Below are 25912 nucleotides of genomic sequence, written 5' to 3'. Positions count from 1 at the left end.
GAGGAGAGAAAGGTGCAAGGTTCACAAAGCGAACTCCCAGAACCATCAATGACTGGGACTTCTCCGCCTCGCCACTCGACTCTTGGGAAGGTAACACAACAAAAAACATGGAAGACGAATATGGTCGACTTGTAGTACATCTCAATAATTGTACGGGGAAAGCGAAGAGTTTTAAAAGCACTGGGAGACACCTGTTTCTGGATATCCAACCTCTAATAAATCAGTGTTAAGTCGTACAAGCCGCAGACAACTAAGAGCTTATGTCCGAGCTTGCAGGACGTTGCAGAAGAGCGATAAAAGAAGGCCACAAAGAGCGAAGAGCAGCAGTATTTGATTTACTCAGGCAACAGAAGCAGACAGGATCGCGCTATTCCCGTCAGAACTTCCGAACGCCAAATGTAAAACAAAAATGACCGCTCCTCGGAACCTAGACCAAAGCTAGAGCATCCAGAAAGGGATGGAGGAGGTCATAACTTCTACTCAGATCTCTGCGACAGTCACGTTCACTTGCCTCCTCGCATCCGGAAGAAGATAGTCAAGTCATTCCAGAGTCATTCCTCCTTTCCGAACACCGACATACCGTCATGTCGGTGAAGAATCTTACTTCACCTGGTCCCGACAGAATCAAATCTGAACATCTTAAGAACCTAATGCCAGCCCAACACACTGGCGAACCTTTCCACTCGTTTTCTGTTATAATGCAAGGTTCTACGCTATAGAAAAGCAGCAAGCTGTTGTATAAGGGAGACCCAGAAGACATACGCAACTATCGCCCAATTTTCTTCCTGTCTGTCGTCTACAAGCTCTTCAGAAGAGTAATCTCAAGCAAAATTGTAGGAACATTAGATGAAGCGCAGCCATGCGAACAATCAGGTCTTCGAAAAGGTTCAGCACGATTGACCACATACAGACTACTTTAGTACTAACAGAAGTATCGCGAGAGTACAAAATCCCGCTGCGTCTCACTTTTATCGACTTGAAGCAACGAGCAAAGATTCTGGTGAAACGGAAGCGATCATGGAAGCCTTAGAAAACCTGGATGTCTCTACACCATACAGAAATACTTCATGAGTTATATAGCAACTTCACGACCAAAATTTCCCCATTGTGCTATATAATAACGGGCTTATTCTGTCAGTTTGTGTCAGTTTGCGTAACGAAATTCCAGAAGACAATGAGACGGGTCCAACGGCGTTAGATAGGTGTCCTAGCGCCGCAAAGCGATGAAAAAAGGTGGAACGTCCCCAGCTGTCGGATTGGTGTGCCAGCGCCAGAAAGCAGCAAGATGGAGTGAAAAGACGAAGCACTGCCGTGGAATACTTCAAAGTGAATTTGTCAAGAAAAGGGATGTTGTAAACTCTTCTGGGGCGCGAAAAATTTATGTTTTACCTTTCCTAGGTACTCCGCATTTCTATTCCCCCGCCCGTTTCCTCCATCAGATTGGTTAGAACATTCCTCCACAAATTGGAAACACGCATGCAAACGGCTGCTTAGATAGTAGCTAAGAGTTTACGTGATCTGACGTGGAACCTTGTCTTTATCGGTGCAATGATGAGTATCACGTCATCTCATGTATACACACCATTCTGTGCTAATTGTTGTGAAGAAAGAGGAGAAAACTCATACTTTAGATAATGTTTCCAAATTTCGGTGGTATCGCAGGAATATGAGTGTAAAATCAAGTTTGAATACTCCCCAAATGTAGTACTATCGCATTAGGGAACAAAACTTTGAAATCATCGTTTCATTCCATCGTTACTTCAGTGCTGGAATTTCTTTAAAAAAAAAACAAGAAAGCTTTGTTAGAAAAGAAACAAATTTAAAATTCGAAATTTTCACAGAAAATGTTTCAATTTGTATTGATCAGATCATGACGATTGAAGGGAGCATTACAAGGAGTCTGATGTCCGATGTTAGCCGTAATTTCACATTGACTCTACAATAATGTCACATTCGACGTGAAGAGAGAGATTCGACAGGGTGACACAACTTCACCCAAAATACTTCTCAAGAGTGCCACTCTTGAAAATGCGATGCGAGGAATGGAATGAGATAACATGGGAGTGAAAAGGTGACGGCCAGAAGCTATACCATCTTCATTTCGCTGACGACATCGCTCTGATAGCATCAAGCATCGAGGAGGTGGAAATAATACTGGCCGAAATTTATAAAACGTGTAAAAAAGTCGGTCTCCTGCTAAACCTGGATAAGACCATAGATGCGATAGTCGGAGCCGGTGCTCTGACCCCCTTCACTTTTGAATGGTTGGGGAAAGGACCTCCTTCACGTTTAAACGGTTGGCGAAATTACCCCCTTCACTTTTGGATGGCTGGCGAAAAGACCCCTTCACTTGAGGTGCACAACATAAACTAAACACCCTTCACGTGAGGAGGGTCCGGCTCGACCGTATAGCACCTATAGATAAGACGACGTTCATGCGGAACGGATCGGTTTCCGATGCTCCATTCACACTGAATAGGATGTGTACGAATGCTCCAGCTATGTAGATCTTGGTCGGTAAATTAACATGATGAACGACCTGACCTCCAAGTTTAACAGGACGAAATCAGCGGCTTAAGAAACATACAAGTGCATCGAGGATGTAGTGAAAAAGCAACAACATCCAGCTCAGTGTTCACCTATTGAGCACCACCGTTCTACCTGTTTTGAGCTACATCTCAAAAACCTGGGCGCTTCGCAAGCAGAAGGAAGATGCCATCAGTGTCATAGAACACCTAATTGAAAGGATGATGCCGGGAGTACCTCAATTTACGCAAGCGGAAGAGGTAATCGATGTTCAGTTGTACGTCATCAATAGAAGATCAGAGACGCAGCCGCACTTGGAAGTAAAATTAAATGCGGCAAACACGTGACCTGTTTCTAAACGACTTTTCTTTCTAAGCGACTGTTCCTTCGACAGAACTTCGCCATCTACGGATTATCTGCGGACCTTACATTCAACCTCCTCCCAGCACCGTTTCAATGCACATTACTATCTAGCTGGAAATACCTGTAGGATCCGTGAATCCTAACCCAACGTTTTCTTCTTCGGAAAGTGGTAATCGGTAGTTCCTCATAAATTCTAACTTGACGGGAAAATAATCCGCCTTAACAGTAGAGATCAAAAGTCTGAAAAAGTAAAAAAAAAGGTATCACACACAATACGCTTACATGTTGCAATATAGAATGACGTCATTACCTGGGATATTTGATGTCATCCAACGTTTTTTCCCCAATAGCTTCTTTCATGAAAGTTTCGAGAAGAGAAGCATTGTAGGGTCGAGTCCATCCATCAAAAATCAGATCCTTAAAACGTAGGTAGATGTGTTGACATTCTCTGAGAGTTTTACCTGAAAGGTAAAAACTGTACTGAAACTGTAAAAATGTCGCTAAAGAACCACATTACAAATGACCTTGGGCAAGAGCGGCTGCAATAAGGGCCCCGGTAGATGTTCCAGCTACCCAATCGAAATAAGGATAAATTGGCTCTTTCAGTTCTTCTTCAATTGCCATGAGTGTCTATAAATATATCAGTCACAATATTACCTACAGAAAATGTTCTTCTAATGCAGCGCATCACGAAATATTTCGATGTTTGGATCTCTCGTGAGCAATGTAGAGTTACGAGTGTGAGCATGGCTATGCTCAATTTTCCGTCCATCCTAAAAGCGTCCTAAACAAACAGCGTGAGAAGCAGCTTCAGCTCCTATAGGGCACGTTAGCACGCATCACCTTGTACAAGCGCCGTATTCATGAGTGAGGACAATCTGCTGTATAGTTCGGAGCGTGTTCAAAAGTGGCGCGTCCTAACGTACTTCGTAGAAACTAAGCTGGTTCCCACGCCTTTTTTCAGGACGATTGGAGGAAATTGAGCGGATTCCTACTTCACGCTCTTAATGTACATTCTGATTTCTATATTTGCCCATGCTGACCCCAACATCGGCAATTTCGTGATACGATGGTAAAAAAAAATAAAGCCCTAATTAGACGAAGAAATATGTCCGACAGCGTGGAACTGGTTCATCACTAGGGTCAAGCGTGCGTTGAGAATTTCTCAACAAGGGGATAGTAAGAAGGGTGTTGGAGCGGGAGGGGTGTCGTAAGGGGGTCAGAAAAGAAGGAATAAATTAAGAGAGCAAGGAGGAAAAGAAAGGGGGTAGTCGATGTTCAATAAACGTGCAAAATATTAGAAAATAGATACTACTATTTACTACTCTTACTATCTACTTTTACTACTATAATTTGCAACATTTTGGTCCGGGACTAGTTTGAGAAAATAGCAAGCAAATGAAGCACACTGAGATTAGAATGAATGCGCGGGATCATGAGTACGAAAGCATGTATAAATTATACAATGCGTTCTGAACTAAACCTGACAGCCTTGCTTCAGAGTGAGTTGTTTAAAAAAATTCACCAAGAGAATGGAAAATATTGAGTATGAGAGAAGGAATCAAAATGAGTGAGTATCCCATATTTACAGTCAGCTATCAAGGTAAGGGCAAACAATCGAATAGCTAAATAAATATAACGAATTGTAGTAGCGTGATAAAAGTTGTGAATGTAATGAAATGCAAAACGAATAGTTTTACATGCACGTGGCTAAATAAAGATTTTGTTCCTTCTAAAAAATCGACTTGTTGATATAATCAGCAAATCTAAGCATTAAGAATTTGTGTACCATTATTTTACGTGAAAGAAATGGAACTAACCAATGGTAACCAATGGTAACTTTGTATTGTGCACTAAAAGGCCGTAGGAGACACACTTCATTTCTTTCATTTGCTTGCACATTTGTTTAGCACTCCTCCGTTATAACCAATTAAATTGGTGTGGTACCGCGAAAATTGACTGACCGCTGCTGACTTGCCTTCAGAGCCACGATCTGCCGACTTGCGCCTCGGCGTAATTACAGCTGCGACTCAACCAAGTAGACAGCATCCACAGCCAATTCGGATCACCTAGATCCCGCCTCCCCACCGCCCTCGAACCAACGCCGTGTCCAATGCTCGCGTCGCGATAAGGCGTTGAAACTGCGAATTTGGAAGGGAGAGGAGTGAAAAGCGAATTGACGCAGCAAGTTCTGATGTACAAGTATAGTAAACTGAGCACATATTATCGGAAATTAAGGAGAAAAAGAGAATCCTTCTATCCAATTAAAAGGTATTTCCTCAGAAGCATACCAAAGGGTGATATTTGGAGTGATAAGAGTGATATACATGACTTACATTGACCACATTTGACAAATTGCACAGAGATAAGGATTATAACAATAACATATTGCAGAAAAATACTAACATGCTTACATTTTCACACATCCATTAGTTTCACACATTTCACGCCCTATCTAGTCTATATAAACTCGCAGCACAAAAGCATGCGTTCTTCACTCTGTCTTTCAACGAGTTCAATATGGAACTTCCAACTGTAACAACTGTATGCACAGTGACTTTATGTCCTTATTACTTTGTGCACATTCTTTAAACTCCTTCCTACATTGTACCTTTTTATCGCTTCATTTCTATCTATCCTTTGCATAAAATCAATACGAAAGGTTTGGTGCATTAGTGGCGAATAGCGACTCCTGTATCTGCGAGATACGCCTTTACGTACTATGAATGTCAGGGAGGCATCAGTCGTGCTTCTCCAGGCGTAAGATGCCAGTTTCACTTGGCTAGATATACAAAAAGAAATGGCTAGAGAACGAAAAAGGTTAAAAAAATATAGCATGACCCCGAACAATGGGACAATTGTTCAAAACATCCCTTGTATTTTCACATATGAATGGGTAGCTTCTATCAGAGTTCAGAACAAAATAATAAAAAATAATAATAATAATAAATGATAATAAACACCTCCACTCACGTTTCTAAACACTATTTCACTAATATGAACTCCTTAAAAAAACTTCATAATGCATGGTCTAAAACAAGTTGTCCACAAGCACTCTACTTTTTTGTTGTTTCAAAAAGCGCATCGTAAGAGCGGCAGACGTGGCGAAATGGGAGGAGAAGAAGGTATGGGCGGGGCGTAAACGAGGCGTAGTACAAGAGATGCGAAGAAGATACTGTGGGGATTATGATGCTGTTAGATGTCGCGCGATGCAATTATCGACGTTTATTAGTCTTCCGTCCCCAGGACTCGCCATCTCAAACGAAATTAAACGCATAAAAAAATCCCATTAAAACTAAACCCAGCTTATTTGTCTTCTGGATACGTGGCAGCACATGATACGGGTTCCTCTTGATCATTCCCCTAACCCGATAATAATTCCTTTCGCACAATGAAACGCTGTTATAAATCACTAGTAATTTTTGTTGTAAAACGTTGCTAAGAATTGCATACACCAATATGTTGGTCTGATGATAAGACATGTTTACAAAATAGCCGTCTCTTTAACGTTCAACTTCCTCCGCTAACATCACTTAACAACCTTAGGGGTTTTCAACCCCTTGCACCGCGCTAATTACTATTCTGTTAAGTTTGCAGCATGCGAGCAGGCCAGACTGCACCAACGTCGAGAATATGTTTGATGAATTGTCCGTCTGCAAGTGACAAACTCCGCTTTTAAAAGAACAAGAAAATCAACACATTCTCAGTTGTTGTCCGAACGATGAAGGATGCGAAATAAGCTCGGATGTTACTGAAATATTGAAGATCCGCAGTACTACAGAAACGTAGCATCGAAAATTTAGGAGAATGAAAAAAAAAACAGGTGTGCAAGAGGAATAAGTGAAAATAGCTGCACAGTTGCATGCATAGAAAGGCACGTTCGCTTGGTTAAGTTGATAAAGGTAATCCAGATAAGGCTCATGCGTGACCTTTCCCTATCGGTCGCATATTTATGCGCAATTGCAAAGGCTTCGATAAAACATCTTCTAATTGACTAACGCGTACTCTGTTCTCTCACCCAGCGATGCAGTTGCCCATTGCCACTTGGTATCTCAACGCGCTCTAGCGCCGTTTTTATTGAAACTTCTGTCAGGGACCAATCTCTGACACAAGTGGAATTTTTGCAGTTAGCGTTAAAGACTTTAAAGAGCGCATTTCTAATCGAACAATGACGAATTTTCCTATTATCACTCAAAAAAAGCAGTTTCCATGTTGTTACTAAGCGAAAAAAGACATCTTCGGGATAGAACAGGGATAAAATTAGTGGGAAGTAGGCTCCACGAGTTTCTGAAAAAAAAACGCTCATAGTAAATTTCATGCAATACAATTTTGCAAGGTTATAGAGAGAGATATTGTCTGTATTAGAGCAGACCTTGAAGTTTCTCACTTCCCCACCTTTTTTGAAATCTAGTTTAAAGAAATATAAATTGTTCCTCAAATTTCCAAATTGTTTCAATTAACTTTTGAGAAAACCAGAACACCTACAGAGATCAAAATTTACAGTTAAGAGTTGAGATGCACTATCAAAATAGAGCACCGCATATTTGAACTGCGCTCTCGTAATGTCACAACGAGAAAAGTGCGAAATTTCATATTTTTGGCTTTGCCTCAAAATCTATATGACTTCTATATGATCTATATCTCGAAGAATGTCCAACAACTTAGCTCTTTGTTGCTAATTAAAAAAAAAACTAATTTGCTTCAAACTATGTTACAGATGAGTTTTTTGTTCTGATGCAATTCATTTCTACTTGCTTCAAATGGTTTTCCTCCTCTCAAAGTTAGTTGAGGAAAAGTTGCAAAGCTTTATAAATTCTCAACTTTTTCTAAGCTAGTTCTCAAAGAGACCAGATGGTCTCCAAAAATTAAAACTAAGACTTTAACAGCGTAAATCTTCCTCTTCAAAACGCACTCTTAGTTGTCCTTTCTCGTCTTTTCTGCAGTCCGTTACTCTTGCTTACTTCAACCCAACGAAATCCTACCGGGTCAGCAGATATTTCCAATCAGGGCCTATGTTGACCGCTGAAACTAAAATTACCTCTAAGTCGCACCTAAAAGCGGTAAATAATGCTGTAATCACAGAAACAATGAAGGGTAAAATGTTCTTCTCAGTAATTTTTTTTTCGTTTTGCAAGAATCAAGGTTCGAAGAGAGGATCGAACTATTCATCCTCTGTGATCACTGCCATTGAGTAAAATTGTGGGGAGCACAAAATATTGGTACAAAAGTTCCATTGTCAATAAGGAAATCTGTGTACAAATAGACATAACGTTAATATGCTTTTGAAATGTGTTCGTTGTCGTTCTCAGGTGTTTTCTTTTTATTTTGCAAAAATGATGGTTCCGGTGAGGATCGAACTCATCATCTTCTCCTTACCAATGTCGAGCAGTAAAATTGTGTGTAAACAGTAGAAAATAGTGTGAAAATGGTTTTAAAGCGTGTTTCCCTCCAAACTTAGTTGTTGTTTCTTTTCATTTCGTAAAAACAATTATTCTGGCGGGGATCAAACTCCTTTATTAAAACTGTCAAAAGAAAAAATCGTGTCGTCGAGAGCTTCCCCATTTCTTCAATTTATATGTGCACATGCGCACTGACACACTTCTCATCCCTGCAGAGAGATATCTGTGGCGTCTATATTATATTATGCATTTTTGTTTTACTTGCAGCACTATGAATCAATTCCCATCAGAGCACCATTTATTTATACCTACTATATTATGTTATTTTATTTATTGAGCGTAAATTTGTTCCTTTAATCTTATTTATTATAGCTAATTTTTGATTGCTAACTGAGCGGCTATACTAGAAAGAATGAGGGAGGGGGTCGATTCCAGGAGGTCCTTCTTTGAGGGTTCGCTTCCAGATAGGTTTTTTTTTTCAACTATACGGTTGATCCACTCTGTTCTTCACTAATTCACAGGATCAAGCGTGGTGATGGGACACAACTCGGGCCGTCAGGACTTGAGGTGCTGCCAAGCTCTTCCTATTTTTCATCATAGGCTGCTATTTACAAACATGCGTAGATACCGGAGAAGGAAAACAGACCAATCAATAAATACCGCAGCCCCAATGTTATAATAATGTGCTCAGACGGGTCGCCGTGCAACCAGCAGTCCTGGTAACATCTTCGCAATTGAGTGATGGTCGCGAAACAATGACCACCGTAGCCAATGTTATAACCACGTGTTACAGGACAAAGGATAAAGTGTCTGGCACTAATCAAACCGCTTCAAACTGCTTGGGATGCGTCACCACGTCCACTTCTATTCAGAATCGTTTGAGGTTCACGAACGTGTAACAGGTCCATACAATGACTCGCGGTGGCTAGCTGATGTGTCAAGTCAGCGGTTTTATCCTTCCAGACAAGTCTGGTACCAATTTATTGACCCTGGGGGAACGAAAGGTTCGGTGAGTACTACGGCGAAATACGGATTCGAACCTCCGATCGATGGTGTAGACAGCGGAATCTCTTACCGACTGCCCTACTCCTGCCGTATAACTACGTGTTGCAGATATTATTAGCTGTACATTGCGAAACAAAGTTTTCGTTAACGTTTAGCGTCAAGACTGTTCGATTTGTGCGTACAGCGCGTATAAATAGATGCAAAACAAAAGTTGGCGATGCTGAATGTGAAACTTAACTCAGCCTTCCTATCTGACTTAATATCATGTTATATTTGCCTTCAGACTTGACTGACTTGTTATGTTCCCCCGATCTCTGTATTAACAAGTTTTGATTCACACTAGGTTCACGTTCATTTCTTTTTTATTCCGTTATGGCCTCAAAATTTTCCTTACCACTTTTGAAGACAGCTGTGAGAAAGATATTTGCAACGCGTAGTTTCAATGAAGTAAACGTATCGTTAATGTGTTCTGTAAGTTACTGCCTATTACAGGAGGTAGGAAAACAGGAAAAGGTGGAAAGTAGTATAATCCTTCTAATGACTACGTTCCAGTCATGGGGGCCCTCTGTTTGTAAAGAACGCAATAAAAATTACCTGAACTATCCAACAGCAGTGCAGTGTCATATTTTTCCAACCCTTGGGAAAATATGACACTGCACTACACTGTTGGGAAACATACACAAATACCTCAAGTCTCTTAAACCTCCGGTTAGTGAAACGTATGATGGAATCCCGCCAATTGTATATAAGAAGTGTGCTGCTACTTTATGGGGTCCTCTAGCCCATATCTTTAACATCTCAATGATGTTAGGTGAGGTTCCGGGGGTAATGAAAAGCGCTATAGTTACAGTGATTCCTAAATCTCCAGGAACTAATCTGCTAAGCAATTACCGTCCTACTAGCTTATTACCAACGCCACTCAAAATAACGGGAAAAATAATCAGGGATAAACTATTGTCTTGGCTGAAGAAGTTCCATCTGATTCCCACTCAACAACATGGGTTTATCGCAGGAGCTTCGACGTATACCACCCTAATTGATAGTATTTTTGACTGGTCCTTAGCCTGTCATTACGGTGAATTGATAGACATAATATACATTGGCCTGTCAAAAGCCATCGATAAAGTATGTCAATCTAAATTAATTGCGAAACCTAAGCACCTGAAAATGCTGGGTCATGTTATAGATTGGATGACCTCGTATCTGATGAGAATATGACAGTCAAAGTTGGCCACAAATACTCTGCTAAATTCCCTTGCAAAAGTGGAGCTCCACAAGGAGTCCCGTCCCCTCTCTTGTTTCTCATCTACACAATCGACCTACACTAATGTGCTCAGAACTTCTTCTCATGCTAGTTTCCAAATCTACGCTGAAGACATTAAGATATACGGCATATACAATGACGAAAACTACCTCGAAGTATGCACTGTACTTCAGACATCATTGGCTAAAATGTCGGACTGGGCTTCCAAATAAGATCTGCGCATTAACTACGACAGGTCTCTGGTTATGCGTGTAGGTAAAGGGAATGTGGCTGAGTATAGTATGAATGAAGTAACTCTTAAAATTTATAAATCTGTAAGACACTTAGGAATTTTTGTTGATAATAACCTCAACTTCACAAAACATATTGATCATATTGTAAGAAAAGCATACTCCTCCCTTTTTCGGCTATTTCGCATTGCCCACATCTCTAATCCAACTATTCTCACCCTTCAATACAAATCGTTCGTCTTACCTCATCTCGAATATGGATCTCATATTTGGAGCCCTTCAAAGAAGAAACACATAGAAAAGCTCGAGAAGGTGCAAGAGACTTTCACGCGTATGTTATTCAGAAGAATGTCAAGAGACTTATCGGTAACTAGTTACGAGGATCGTCTCAAAAAATTAGGTATGAGCAGCTTGAGGAACACACGCATACACGCCAACCTAACCTTCTGTTTTCGAATCCTCAGAAATGAAACCAAATTAGCGCCCACCAAGTATTGGTGCTTCAGACCTACTAGTGAAAGAACTGGTGGTTTCAATTTACATTACGCTAAAATACAGCATAGGAACGTTGCCCTGTTGTTTAATAACTTCTTCTATAGAACTGCCAAATGGTTGGAGCTCTTACCGCGTGATGTTGTTAAAGCCGAACATAGCACCATATTCAAGACGAATTTCAAGAAAATTGACATGAGCCGGTGTTTTAATATTGATGTCTAACCGCAGGCTTCTGATTCTAGCAACTCTCTAATGTCTAATGCCTTTTGCAGAGGGTATGGATCTGGATCACGGATTCCCACCAATGATAATTCTTAGTTGTCTTTTACATTTCTCAATTTCTTGCACTGTTTCTCCTATAGTTATCTTTTTCAGCTTACTGCGAGGTCACTCATTCCCTTATTCGGACATATGAGGTTTATTCCGCTCACTGAAGCTCATTCGTTAACAAGGGTACTGACATCTTGTGATTAAATCTCTCTTTAATTTGTTCCGTCATATTACCTACTCTCTTAATTACTTCTGAATAACCTCCTCTTACTTAGTTCCGCATCTTTTGGCAGATTTGGTCTTGACTGCCGCTTGCCTTGATTGTGATGGTGAGTCGTTTGAGGGTCACGAAAGTTGGTGAACCCTCTTGCTTAAGGTCCCCCGTCAGATTCGCCTCTACTTCCAACGTAGTTCCTCTACTTCCTCTAGTTCCTTATGCCTTAGGCTAATTTGGATGTCCGAACCCTGATGCATCGATAATTGGACCAATGATAAGCGCTCTGAATGGGGGAGTAGATGTCATAAGCGGATTCTTCACCTTCTTTAGTAGGAGAACGACATGTTTGATATGTTCGAATTGTTATCCGCCACAAAAAAGACAACGCCAGTTTCCTCTGACAATAAATTGGGTGAATAAATAAATAAATAAATAAATAAAACTCTCGTGATTATCCAGACCAGATTTTGCACGCATTCGCTACTCATATCATCTGAGACGAACGGAAAACAAATTGATCTTATCAAAGTCGGTTCTTTCGAGAACTTCACGTTGCGCTGAGCGACCTAGTCGAAATGAGAAAGCTATACGTCGGATTAGTTACTGGGGAGTTATGTCTGTTGAATTGATGCTCAATGGAGCAATTAACGAGACAATGTATCTCGAGGTTCACTGAATGTCCGAACAGCTGGCTCTGCCCGTCGCACCGTTCACCTATTACCGAACATACACGACATTGCAGGTGCGCTGAAAAAGATTCGGATGTCCATAAAAAATCACGGAAATTGTTCTTTCGTGTTTTCTCCAAAGAGATTTCGGTAGAATTATATTTATGACCTGATGCTTTGACATTTGTTTGATGAGAGAACACAGAAAAGCACCAAAAACTTGAATCGCTTGCAATCGTCGAATCACTTGCAGGTGTTTGATAAAAACGAAGTTATCAAAACGTAAGCCATGAATAAACTCTCATCAAAACCTCGCAGGCAAAAGAAGAAAACATAAATTGAGTTTACCATGCCGATGTTTCCACAAGAGAGGACTTGGATATTACTGATCATGGAAGTTTTCTAAACATACTGGATTGAGGAACATATAATGTCCCTCTTTTTTTCGAAATTAAAAATGTGCATAGAAATAAAAAGTATTGGAAATACTGCATAATGTTTGATAGAGAATTTCACATCTACCAGATTGCAATGTTCTAATGTTTTAATTTTAATTATTCATGTTTTTAAGGACTGCTAAAATGAAACGTTAAGGGTACAAAGCAGAATATTTTCGACACCATTTATTTTTTCATTTAACCGAAACGATAAGATCGCAGAGCTGAGATTGGCGTTGTGTATGAGGCAAGAAAAATGGTTGAAAAAACCGTCCTCTGTTTCTACTCGAGCTCCAAAACAGAAAATTTTGACCTTAAAAACGGATCCCAGACTTACTGATCCACCAATTGTTGTGGTTTGTGGAAAAAAAAAGTTATTTGCTCCTAATGTTTTTAAAACGTGAAAGACTGCTACTAATTGATCAATACTATACGCTCCGACATTGTCCCACATATAGCTTCCAAATTCAAACACTCATCAGGGTTTTTTTTTTGACACATCACAGTTTTTCACCATGTTTTCTTTTTTCACTTTTTTCAAGCTCTAATCTATTGTTTTGAATTTTTTCCCTACGCATTTATTGCCCCTAAACCCAAATCTCACGAGCAACTTCGACGATTTCAACACCTCAATTGAATGCAAATCAGATGGTGTCGAATGTCTCCTGTTCTGTCCAATCGGCATTCCATTTTAATGATCTAAATGAACAAGAATAAATAAAGTTCTTAAAAGTCTAAACATAACCGCCTTATAGAGCATGGAATTCTCTATCAAGTGACATATAAAAATTTACTAGTCTTTTTACTTCTATGTGCAATTTAAAGTTTGAAAACAACGGTTACGAAATATTCCCCGAACCAATACATCACCACCTACTGAGATGTTTCAGAAATCCAGTTGATGCATTGGAGTTTTACGGCGCAAAAATCCACATAAACATGCAACGTGGCTTATAGTTTTTTCCCAAGTTTTATGTCTCAAAAATAAAACCATGGTCATGAATGTCACTTTTGAGTTAAAGTTCTGTTAGCCGAAGTAGAAGAGGTTTTCAGTTTTCAGAAAGAAATTTCAAGCATACAGTTTGAAGCCACCAGCTGCATCCTTTCCGACATTCCATGTGAGAACATGGTTGGGGAACCAATGTAATTTAAAATGACCTTAAATGTGGAGTCGTAATAGAAGCAAAAGCAATCCTCATATTTCACATCACAGATCTCACATCCGATTTTTTTTAATAATATGTCTATAGATTCTAGTTTCTATTTCGATATTCTATAACATAACATTTCAGCAGTGGTCAGTGTTGAACCTGTAAAGATGACAACTTTTCATGTGATTTCACAAATAGGTAATTCTACAATCTTCACGTCATTCTATACCCGCTTGGCGTAGAAACTGCTCATCCACCCACCCAAGCGACGTAGATAGCTCCATACCGCTTTGCTCATATCATCAGATATGTAAGATATGTAGGGTAATATTTCCTGGATCCTCGAAAGGGTAGTCGTCCCTATTGAGTAACGTAGTCTCCAGTGGGTACCCATTGGATGCTGCCGCATTATGAGCGAGATTTACACGGGCTGTTTTTCCATGGTTACTCACCACCTGACACCCATGCCGCCGTGATGCACATGCTACCATAACGTAATTTTTCATTTTGCTGGGATGCGCTGAAAGATAGTGGATTAAGATGATTTTGCTGCTGCGTTTTTGATACCCTTAGTCTTTCATATCCCATTCCGCAAGTAAATGTGCACATTCAAGAAAGCCAACTAATTGTCTATCGATTTTCTATTGTGAACAAAACGAAACGTGTGGACACTGCTCGTTTGAAAAAATTGAAGCAAGTGTCCAATTCTGCTTCTGTTAGATAGACGACGCAACGATCCTGTATGTAGCAACAACACAGCAGTAGTTTGAGGTCCATCATAGGCTTTTTGATTAAGGGTACATGAAAACGATGGGGAGAGTGGGTGCCAGGCTTTGTCCCATAGTCAGACCTCTAATTTGTCGGGAGTACTGCAGTAGTGTGGACCGTCGGTAAATGGGCAAGTCAGGCACTCGTTTTTCAGTATTACGCTCTCCCTCATTCTCAATCTGTACATATTTAACGAAGCCTGGCGCTGCATGAGCAGTTCGTAAACAACTGGCATCGCGACATCGTTTGAAAAGTCCGTAAAGAGCAACGTGACGCCAAAGGACTCCAGCACTCATTCAGCTTCGAAGATGGTAATGCGATGTTGTTTGAGAAACCCGTTAAAAGTACTGAGATGAGCAAGGACATACTAGAGCAATTGGTCTAGAATTATTTCAAGCAGTCAGGAAATTGTGTGTGTGTGTGTGCTGAGCTCAGCATCACAGCTCTTATTCATTTTGACAATTCTTCAAACACAACAAGAAAATGGGGAGCGAAATAGCTTTAATTTTAAGGTGAAAAGCTTCAACAACAAACCATGAAACAATAAACAGGGCAACAAAGCAAAAAAAAGCTTACAAAAGGTGGCAAAGAAGCAGATTTTGTCCCGCCGTATCGTAATGGAGACTCAGAAGCCTAAACCAGCGGGGCAACTCTCGAGGTTGAGATCTGTCCAGTAATAAGTGAGAAGTAGAACGAAATTTACAAGTATTACAAAATTTTTGCAAGCACTGCCTTTATGCAACTTGTCAGGAGGTGTGCTAATTGCTCTCCTAATCCTATTGCTTCAGCATGCCCTCACCTAAGGGCGCGCATGTCATTTTGTCAGACGTTATTCGGCGGTTGGAGTGATTAATAGCTCTGAGAGCTGATGTCTAAATTTCATTTTTTTTCTTGTGTTGGAATTTTAACAGTGATTCTTGCGAATTGTCCCCGACCCCTATCTACTAATGGAGAGATTCCGACTTCGAGAATTTCTCTGAACGCTGCCTTCAAAACCAGTGACTTTGAAACAAGCAAGACTATTCCTCGTCGGCACTGAGAGTAACATTGAAATTACACACTGAGCAACAGTTGATTCTACCGGAAAAATTACAAAGCAAAGTTCTGCTATATGAAATTCCGGAAATCGCAGTGGTTCTGTGAAGGAGGGGAAAAACTCCTCCAGGCTAGAAAAAAAAAAACTCGTCACCCACTTGGAGAATCACTAATCCTCGAATTCCACCGCCATCCATAGATAAAAGATTAACCATATTAGTTGGTTTTTCATTACGGGCAGCCAACTGTTCAAGCCGAGAAACCAATTCGTCATAGAACACCTCCAAATAGGAAAAAAACGAATTCTCTATGATTATACTAGAAAGAAAAGACCACCTGTTGGGTGAAATCACGTATGGGGTGGTTAACATCAACCGAATCCGGGTACGTTTGTGATGAGAATGTCGTAGTGCTCGAACGCATACTGTCGTTATCCATGCATGGAGATGACTATAAGACGCATGCATAGCAATAGCGGCACTACGACAAAAAAAAATTAAAAAAGAAAAGGTCCAACCTTCAATAACTCTACCATAGCCTCATTTACACAACCAGAAACGCAGCCCAACTTTTTTGGTCCACAACTCCGAGCACCGCACATTATTAAAGATTCCAGAATTGATTTTCTATAGAGAAGCAGATTCACGCAGCTTATATCATCAAAAAAAAGTGTTGAGCATGATGCTACCCAATAGAGTGCTCACTCTTTTAAACGTGCAGCCAAATGGCGTGGAGTATCTCCATGACTGTTGCTAACATTAGGGTCCGCTCCAAGACACAGTAGCAACCGTGTAGCCTAGAAACAGTAAACGACTGTTCTGAAAGAGCTCACTCGAAAAATGAGAGATTGGCAACATTCGAATTGCAGTGTATCTAGTGAGTCATACATGCATATGAAAAGAGCAAAGCATATGGGATACGTAAAAAGTTGCATACAATAAGCGGGCTGTAACCCTTGGAGCTGCACAGATACCCTAATCGGGGAGATAGGACACAAATGTGGCGTATTTGAAGCAAAACTTAGTTTCTAGGCTTATTATGGTCCCTTCCGCGGGAGCCCAAAGCCTTACAGAAAAGTTCTCAAAAAAAAAAAAACAGAAAAGTTGGTCTTAAAAAAGCGCAGAGAAGAAAGAAATAGATTCAACATCAAGTAATTCTTCAGCACAATTCCAGTCTTTTTCCACGGCTCCAATAATGAAACAATGAAGATAAGTAAACGGAAACAGCTTACGTTTTACTAGAGCACTTTTTACCACTGCCACAGTGAGTGGAGATCAAACTATTAATGAATTGATCAGCGAACATTGTCTATCACAGTCCGAAAAAGACACAAGTACTCTCACTACTCTGGTACCCTGGTACCCCATCTACCTAGTGAGTCTCCACACTTTCTGGTGCAGTAAAGCAAAAAACAATGAAACAATCTAGTTTATTCACATTCCTGCGAAGTAAGTGAACATCGCTAGTCAAACTAGACTCAGTTGCTTAGTTTCTGCTCATGGATAGCAAAACAGCAAAGTTAGCAATCAAAGCAACGTACTTCCAGCACCAAGTGACTCCATAACTGCTTCTCTTCCACGTAGCCCTTCCGAGAAGTTTAACAACTTCACAGTGACATGAAGGAATTTTCTGCGCCGAATTGTGATGCGCAGCGACGCTTCAAGGATAGGAGTTTAAATTCTTCCATCAGAAACAGGAATCCCAGATAAGAGTGAAACATTATAAATCGTCGGGTGCGTATCAGGAAGTACCCAGAGCGGCTGTTAGAATACATCCTTAGGAGTTGCGTGCGTCGATAACCGCACTGCGGTCGGAAGCCACAGCGGACCTATCCGTTAGGCACGCAGGATGTCCTGCCCATTTACTTTCCGCAGCTGAGCCTAGGCAGTTTGACTAAAAGTCTAAGAACTCCAGAATGCGATAATTACCGTTGCAATCTGTGTAGATGGCAAAAGTGAGCATGGAGTGGTGTATAAAATCCAAGAGATTCTTATCGAATTCAAAACTTGGGGACCTTTGAGCTTGGTTTTGACTTGTTTTTGAAATCCTATTCACAGTCGCCTTATTTTTCTGGTGATATTTATTATTCACACACCCTTCCGTTTTTGTTTTAGTTGATTTGTTTTTTATTTAAGTTTATGTTAGATTGTTTTATTGGTGATTGACTGATTGCTGATGCTATCAATCGTCTTGAAACTGCCTTGCAGGCACACAATATGCCTGCAGGCATATCTTGCGGATAGGACGCCGTGTGATCTCCTGTCAACTATTGCTTCTAACCATATCGATCCCTTAAAATATGAGGTTATATAGATATCACCTCATATTTTTTCATGTTTAAGGAATCCATATGGCTAGAAACAATATCGATTCCTTAAACACGAAAAATATGTGCTATATATAATGTATATTATATATATTATATATATATATATATATATATATATATATATAGAGAGAGAGAGAGAGAGGGAGAGAGAAAGAGAGATCAGCGGCTAACTGGAGTACAACTTGAAGCCAAATTTTTACTCGTGCAAAGTAGAAATCGTAACCATTAGAATATGTGTTATAAAAACTGCTCTATATAATCTTCTCCGTAACAAATATGAATTAATTACAGGCACTCACTCGCCGTATTCATACAGAGCAATCTTTAGAATAAAAGTAAATAAGTATGTGTCTCAAGATGGACCTACAATTCATATCTACCTTTGTGAACTTTATAAAAGCTATATAGAGTGAGTATCTCACACTATATAGTGTGAAATACTGGGCGTAACTTTACACAAGATCAACGGAGGTCACAGCTAACATCACATTTCGATGTCTTCGAATTAATTAGTCGGTTTTACTTTTTTATTCTGTTATTTCATGATTTTTCTGTCATTCTTGAAAGTATAACGCCTTTCTCTGTCATTTCTACCGAGCAGTCTTCATTTACAAACGAGTTTCTTATTGTGGAGTTCATGTTTACCATTTCATTTCCTTATAAGCTCGTTCTATCAGGGTATCCTGTAGGAATATCATGCGGGCCTTCCGTGGGTAGGGTGCTAAGCATGGATAGTGCGCTTGGACGGGCGTAGCGGTGATCGCTGCTGGAGGCGCACACCCAATTTGCTTGGGTACCTCCTGGGCGTCCCCCTAAATCCACAGCTCACTAGAAAAAAAACATCTTCAAGACGCTTTTTCCACGCCTATAAAGGTTGGCGACTGTAGCTATCTGTCTACTCATCATCTAAGCAGGGGACTGTAAACAAAAAAAAAATATCTCGCCGTTCAGAACCGAATCGGACTTAGTACTCTCGCACACTGGGATCTGCCCTCACAGATATTTTACGATATGATCATGACGCAGTCCTCCTCAAACGTTAACCTGCGATTTTAGAACTGACATTTGTTACTGGAAGCGGCAAGATACTTCAAGTCCACGTGACTGCTCTGTAGGGGATCAAAAGCAGAAAGAGTGAGACGCAGGAGCTAAATGACGTTGGTATCCGCGGTTGTTTTTGTCAAAAAAAAAAAATTATGTTGAACAAGACTCAAAGTTGTTTCTCGGACGATTGAGTTTTTCTGCTGTGCAAGCGCGTGTCGAAACTTTTGAAGACAGGCTTGGATCGGATTTTTAAAACAAATGAGGAAACTGAAAGGAGAAAACGAAGGAGACTATGTATCGCATCCCCAGGTGGCGGATAGGGGGCTAATGGCGAAGAAAAAGCGATATTATGCCTACCATAAAGGTGGATTCAGGGGATTGACTCGCTGTTTCTGATATCCCCGAACTGACTCATAAGACTTTTATATCCCACAAGTCGGTGAACCAAAAGCCTGCAATTAAATGACTTTGAGGCGCACGGGAGACAGTTTGGAGTCACCACCAACAAATAAGCTCTATTTTCTACTCGGAAGAAAATCAGTCCTCTTACAAAACCCTTGGGACTAGAGGCCTGTAACCTGCTTACGGGTTTTAAAATTTTATGCACAATTTGCAATTTTTCTGTTCATCATCAAACGCACGAATCATCTAATATGCCGGATCAGAAAAGGACTTGGATGACGATTTGCACTTACGAGGCATATACGCTTGCATAGGAAGCTATTGAAGGTGTGATGATCCAAGCCACGAAGACTAAGTGCGACGTCATCAGACTCAGCGAGACGATACGACGAAACGATATACGAGCTCTACAGAGAAGACCATACCTTCTATGAGGACATTTTTGGTGCTTTTAACGCCAAAACTGGCCTCAGAAAAACGGAATGGACACCTTCACGTCGGAATTCAAGGGCTTTAATGGAAGTAACAGGGAGAGAGGCTTTCAAAATTTATCATAACGACTAAGACCATTCATGGGAACTCGCAACTCCGAAAGCTGACCTCTAAAAACTAGATCTCTAAAAGCTAGACCTGGGAGTCGTCCGGTGGAGGGTACCATAATGAAATTGAACACATCGTCGTCAATAAAAGATTTTGCCTCACGGATGTCGCTGTTCTACCAAAGTTCTACATGGGATCGGACCACTCCCTCCTTCGAGGAAGATTTTCCCTCCCAAATTTGTTTCCTTCCTCCGAAGAGGAGAGAAAACGAAGTTCATAGCGAAGTTCCAGAACTATCACCCACTGGGGCCTCCTGGCAACGCTGGCTTATGGGAAGATACCGCCACAGACAATAGCGAAGACGAATATGATCGGCTTGTAGATCATCTTCACGGCTGTAGGAGAAAAGAGAAGAGTATTAAAACTCAAAACTCAAAACTACCAAAAGACGCCTGACTCCAGAAACTCTACATCTAATACGTCAATGTGGAGCTGCACAAGCTGCAGGCGATCACGAACTCACGTCCGAGCTCGTGAAGCGTTACAGAGGAGCGATAAAAGAAGACCTCGAAGAGAGACGAGCAGCGGTACTGGATGAGTGTTAGCAGAGGTGGGTAAGTGCACTCGCTACGCCCGTCGGAACTTCGTCAATCGTAAAACAAAAATGACCGCTCTGCGGCACACAGATGGAAGAAATACAGCATTGAGAAGGCGATAAAGTGGGTCATTCACGGCTCCTACTCAGATCTCTGCGACAGCCACTTTCACTTTCCTCCTGGCCATCTAAGGGAAGATGGGCATGTCATCCTGGAGGTCATCATGTCAGTGAAGGATCGTACTTCACTCAGACCCTACAGAATCAAGTGTAAACTTTTGAGGTGATTTTGACGTCCTTATCAAAACAATGGCGAGGCTCTTTACTCGTTATCTTTCGGAATGCAAAATTTCTAAACAGTGGAGAACCAGCAAGACCACGCTGTTCCATAAGCAGAACAATCCGCATGACATCGGCAGATATCGCACAATCTACTTATTGTCTGTAAACCACAAGCTCTTCACAAGAGTAATCCTAGACAGGATTGAAAGTACATTAGATGAAGGACGGCCATGCGAACAAAAAAGTTTCGAAAAGCAGGACTGGTCACAGTGACACCGTTTCGAAACATATCAAGATATCGCGAGAGTACAACACGTCGCTATATCTCCCCTTCATCAACTTAAAGAAGGCCTCCATCTCGGTTGAGATGGAAGAACAACCAAGGCGTCGCTAGTCGGTACATAAAGGTTCTGTTCAGAGAGCTGTGCAGTTCACGATCGTAATTTTGCTATTCTTCAAGAATATCATTGTCGACCTAGAAAGAAGTTCGACAGGATGGCTCTATCTCACCCAAAATACTTAGCGCCACTCTCAAGAACACGATGCGAAGATCTGAATAGGATAACATGGGACGACCGCTACTGTCATGTTGCAGGTGTCCGCTTCTGAGCAAGCAGCTTAGATGGTGAGCGTATTCTGGACTATGGTCCTTCCAAGCTCAAGAAGGTTAGATGAAGCTCCGCATGCCTCTATCGATCCTTGTTTTAAAAAAAGCAGCATATATATGACATCATATAACATCAACGGCGCGGCCGTTGTCAAAGTCGTTTGGGTAGATGAGCAGCTGTCGATGATTTGTAAGAAACTGGAAAGAATAGGGGAATGAGACATCTGATCTTTTGAAGTAGTGTTTATAATTCCCTGGTATAGATATTTATGTTGTGATTTGTGTTGAGGCAGTCGAACCGACTCTTGATTCGAAAGGTTGGCCTCAGAGGGTTCCCTTCTCTCACATCAGACACTGTCAGCGACATGGCGCACGAAAACTGATAAGTTGTTCCACAGGTGTTTAGTCCAGTCAGTAATTAAAGCTTTCAAAAAAAAGAACTAGATTTCAAGAATATTAATAAAGTCAGATGTACATCCGAAGAGTAGGGAACACACACTGTCAGTCCACAGTCCGAACGTGGTGAAAGGGTTTCAACTTGTTGTACAAAAATTCTCCAGCAATTGAATTCCACAACTATAGCATGAAGCAGCAATTCTAAAGAATAGGAAACTCCGAAGAGCACCTATCAAGAAGGTGTGACTCTTCAAATGTATGCAAACACGGGGCTTCAATTTCTAAGCCCCCATAGCATAGATTTTTCCTTTCCTCTCAGATTTAAAAAGGGGCATAATGAAGAAATCATGCGAGCTGAATGAGTGCAACGAATAAAAAACGACAAAAAAAAGAAACTCAAGCACACCTTATTTACGATCCCGCTCATACCTCAATATTCTTCGTTGTGACTGCAACGTGCAACGCAGTATTTCCGTCATAATCTTGCGCGTCAATATCACAACAGTAAGATAACAATGTAACCATTAAACCTATTTCGCCCTAAAAATATGTCCAGAATATTATAGAAATAGCACTCCTTAGAAAGAGAATTTACCTTGTGCGTGAATATGTGAAGGGGAGTTTGACCAGCATAATTTTTTGCATTCAAGTTCACATCTTTACACTTCAACAGCAACAACCCCATCAAAGGTGTTTTATAAACTGCAACGTGAAGAGCAGTATTACCCGATGAATCCCGCTCGGCGACAAGATCAGGAGACGCTTCAAGGATGGCCTTGATAATGCTGAAGTAAAGTGTACAACTTTCGTTGTGTGAAAAAAAAGACAGAATTGGAGCAGCTAAGGTTGAACATGTATCACATTGCGAAGAGAAAGGTAGATGAAGAGAGGCGTCTTCATCTTCGTGATAAAAAAATTAAATGGGCAAAAGATCTGAAAACGGGTTTTTGGAAATACTCAATTAGGCTTTCAAAAAACATCAGAATTGCGCAAAATGTGGAGACCCCTTACACACTTTCTCCCCTCGGTAACAACAGTGTAAAGAGGTGTCTCAATGCGCCCGTTGACCACATGCAACAATAGGTCAACTATCTCATGCAGTCCGCATTCCTTGACAGTTATAGCTTGCCCCAAGTGTTCTAATCGATTAACGTCCAACCTACATACAATTGTAACTGCGTGACTGTTGTTATTTTAAATAACATATAATAATATACACGGTAATAAACATGCAATATTACCATGTATGTAATACCCATGGTAATATATCAATATACACGGTCTATCACCTTAACGATGATGGTCACTCATCGTGACCTCACTGGAACACAAATAGTTTATGGGTGTGGCCCTGTTGTTGTAATTGCTTGATACAAATAGTTTATACTTCGCCCTCGTTAGTGCTGTTTGGTCGTCTGTTTGCTGCAATAAACCTTCAACTGAACCACCTATTATTCATCGTATCGATACGGGTCAAGATACCAAGAGTCTGCACATATAACACATTTGGTGCATCGGCTAAAATAATGGAACAATTCCCGCATCAAAGAGTGATCTTTGGAATCTGGAGAAAGAGGCCAGCTCATTGAGCAATTCCATACGGTCGAATAAAAGACCGTGAATCGCATTAGATCCACGTCAATCAAACTGGGCAAAGTCGCTCCCTTATAAACATAGCTGAAATGCAGATCACTGTCAAGAAACAACTGACCAGACCTCGTCAAAGCTACACTAGGTCAAGCGAAGTTTATCGCACCGCATATACAAAAGAGAAAATGGCACTGAATTTTGCAAAACAATAATCTCAGCACGACGGCGCTGAACACGTTAGTATCCAGATACAGGGAATACACTAAACAAACAGTATCCAACAGTAGACGAAGAGGCATACCAGAAAGTTCAGCCATAGCACTATTACAACGTAGCACTATGACAAATTACGGCAAATTAAGGAGGAGAGAGAAAACATAGGATTCTATAACGAAGTAAGAAACATGTGTGGAAACTGCGAAAAAAACAAGTCCGAAAGAATGGGTTTGATGCTCGAGATTGAACAAATCGATGAAGAGTTGCAGTTATAGACAGAGATAGCTGAGGCACCTAATGTTCATGTTAACAGCTCGTCTTGATGAGACGAAAAAATATGCGTGAGAACATAGAAACTAAACCGCGATACATATCCCTGAATCCTCAGAAAGACCACAACGTCAACAACGAAGAAAATGAGGAAAGATATGTCGAATTTATGACACATACGAGAATGCGTGCGAGACATTACAATACAATATTTCTCCCAAAACCCATCCAATTCAGTATCGATATCACAAAGTGGTACAGCGAAAACAACGGCCAGGTCAATCAACAAGCCAACTACTAAAATTTTATGGAAATTCTGACAACTTTCCAGAGTACTGGGCTATTTTCGAAGCCCTCGTCCACAACAGTGAATAACTAGAGGTTACGGAAAAGCACTTCTACTCCGGAGAAGTTTAAAGCGAAGAGCACAAACAGCCATCAAAGAGATAAAGCTCATTCCTGAATACTACAGGTAGGGAATTACTCCAATCACCAGTCTAATAGATCACAAATAGTCAAAAAAAATCAGTCAATATGAGAATGACGAACAATTCTGCAACAACTCCTTTGCGACATCTGGTCAAATTAGGATTCTGACCAACCAAAAGATTTCCGCAGGATATGATGTAGAGAAGACCTGCGACCTAATGCGGAACAAAACAATCCTAAATAAATTCCATGGAGACATGATAAAATCTGTACTAGTGGCCAGTCAATCACAAGATGAGCAAATAGTCAATGACCTCATGAATCTCTTAAAGGTAGAGATATCGGTGCAAAGGGCTACGTCGAAAGCAGAATTGGTCATAAACATATCAACAGGGTAATCCCATCAAAGAGGAATCAGTACAATTTACGACCTAGTCGCAACTGTCTGCTCTGTCATAGAGACAATCCTGTATCAATGCAGTGACGAATGGTCAACGCATTCGCTGCAAAATACTGAGGGAGCAAATCGCTGTTGTAGGTGTTGTTCTCCTAATCATAGCAGTTTTGATTACCAGAGACCAGACTGCGTAAAAAGCGGACAAGAACTCCATATAAGTCTTTGTTTTAAGAGAGCAACACAAGCAAAACAACAACTTGAAACCCAAACTTGTTCGTATTGAACAAAGTCAGCAAAAACGACACAACTTGCAAAATAGAGAACAAAACAGTCCAAACATGCAACAAAACATCAAACAACAAACGCTAAGGCATCTGTGGTACCTCTACAGATCAAAGCAAAGTCCGTTCAACACAGTCAAACTAATCAATGACTAGTATTGATAGCTGCTTAAGGCAATATTTGCAATGCCGAAAAAACAGCCACATGAAAAAAGTATTTTTCTACTATTCTTGAGCAGAAAAAAACGGCAATCGAAGAAAATCTCGCGGTTAAAGGTCTATCCAAAAGCAGGACCGAAGTTTGCATCATGTCTGGGCCGGCACATCGGGTGCTTCGAAAGCCATGTGATCCCAGTAAAACTAGGAATTGTCTTCGGAGAAGGAGTCGACATGATCACACAGACCAAGCCACTCATAAAAACGGATTTCCCTCAGTCAAAATGGATACCAAAAATATTAGGTTCTTGAAAACAAACATTATAACAAACTGTCTAGGGAATTCAAAGCTTCGTGGCGAGCATCAAACCCAATTATTCTCGTTGGACTCGAATTGTACCACGATCTAGTCACTGATCTAGTAAAGCAAATTCGAACACCATCTGGTTTACATATAGGAAAAACAGTTTTTGGTTCCACTAAATATGACCAAGGAATCAACAGAGCAAGTGCGTGCCCGATTTGGCTTGCGTTTGCGGGTCTCCTCCTC

The 25912-nt window shown here is 40.7% G+C and overlaps 1 protein-coding gene across 2 annotated transcripts in view; it reads right to left on the bottom strand.

The window, feature by feature from the left end:
• The window catches only part of RB195_024990 (uncharacterized protein), a gene marked incomplete at both ends in the record, with an annotated part of 34239 nt that overhangs the window by 6298 nt on the left and 2029 nt on the right, over positions 1-25912 (bottom strand). The window contains 11 exons of one of the 2 annotated variants that reach the window (XM_064212959.1): positions 3011-3129; positions 3200-3350; positions 3414-3519; positions 15370-15426; positions 15987-16109; positions 16165-16278; positions 16346-16454; positions 16533-16624; positions 22453-22563; positions 22619-22808; positions 23039-23182. In XM_064212959.1, coding sequence (XP_064068840.1) covers positions 3011-3129; positions 3200-3350; positions 3414-3519; positions 15370-15426; positions 15987-16109; positions 16165-16278; positions 16346-16454; positions 16533-16624; positions 22453-22563; positions 22619-22808; positions 23039-23182 — 1316 coding nt within the window. Of the gene's footprint in view, positions 1-3010; positions 3130-3199; positions 3351-3413; positions 3520-15369; positions 15427-15986; positions 16110-16164; positions 16279-16345; positions 16455-16532; positions 16625-22452; positions 22564-22618; positions 22809-23038; positions 23183-25912 lie in introns of those variants that run through there. The other variant, XM_013444151.2, reaches the window with a different exon arrangement.

The sequence above is a fragment of the Necator americanus genome, chromosome X (assembly GCF_031761385.1).
Source record: "Necator americanus strain Aroian chromosome X, whole genome shotgun sequence".
In the NCBI taxonomy this organism is placed as follows: Eukaryota; Metazoa; Nematoda; class Chromadorea; order Rhabditida; family Ancylostomatidae; genus Necator; species Necator americanus.
The sequence above is the reverse complement of the archived record's forward strand: the minus strand, read 5'-3'. Positions and strand labels throughout refer to the sequence as shown.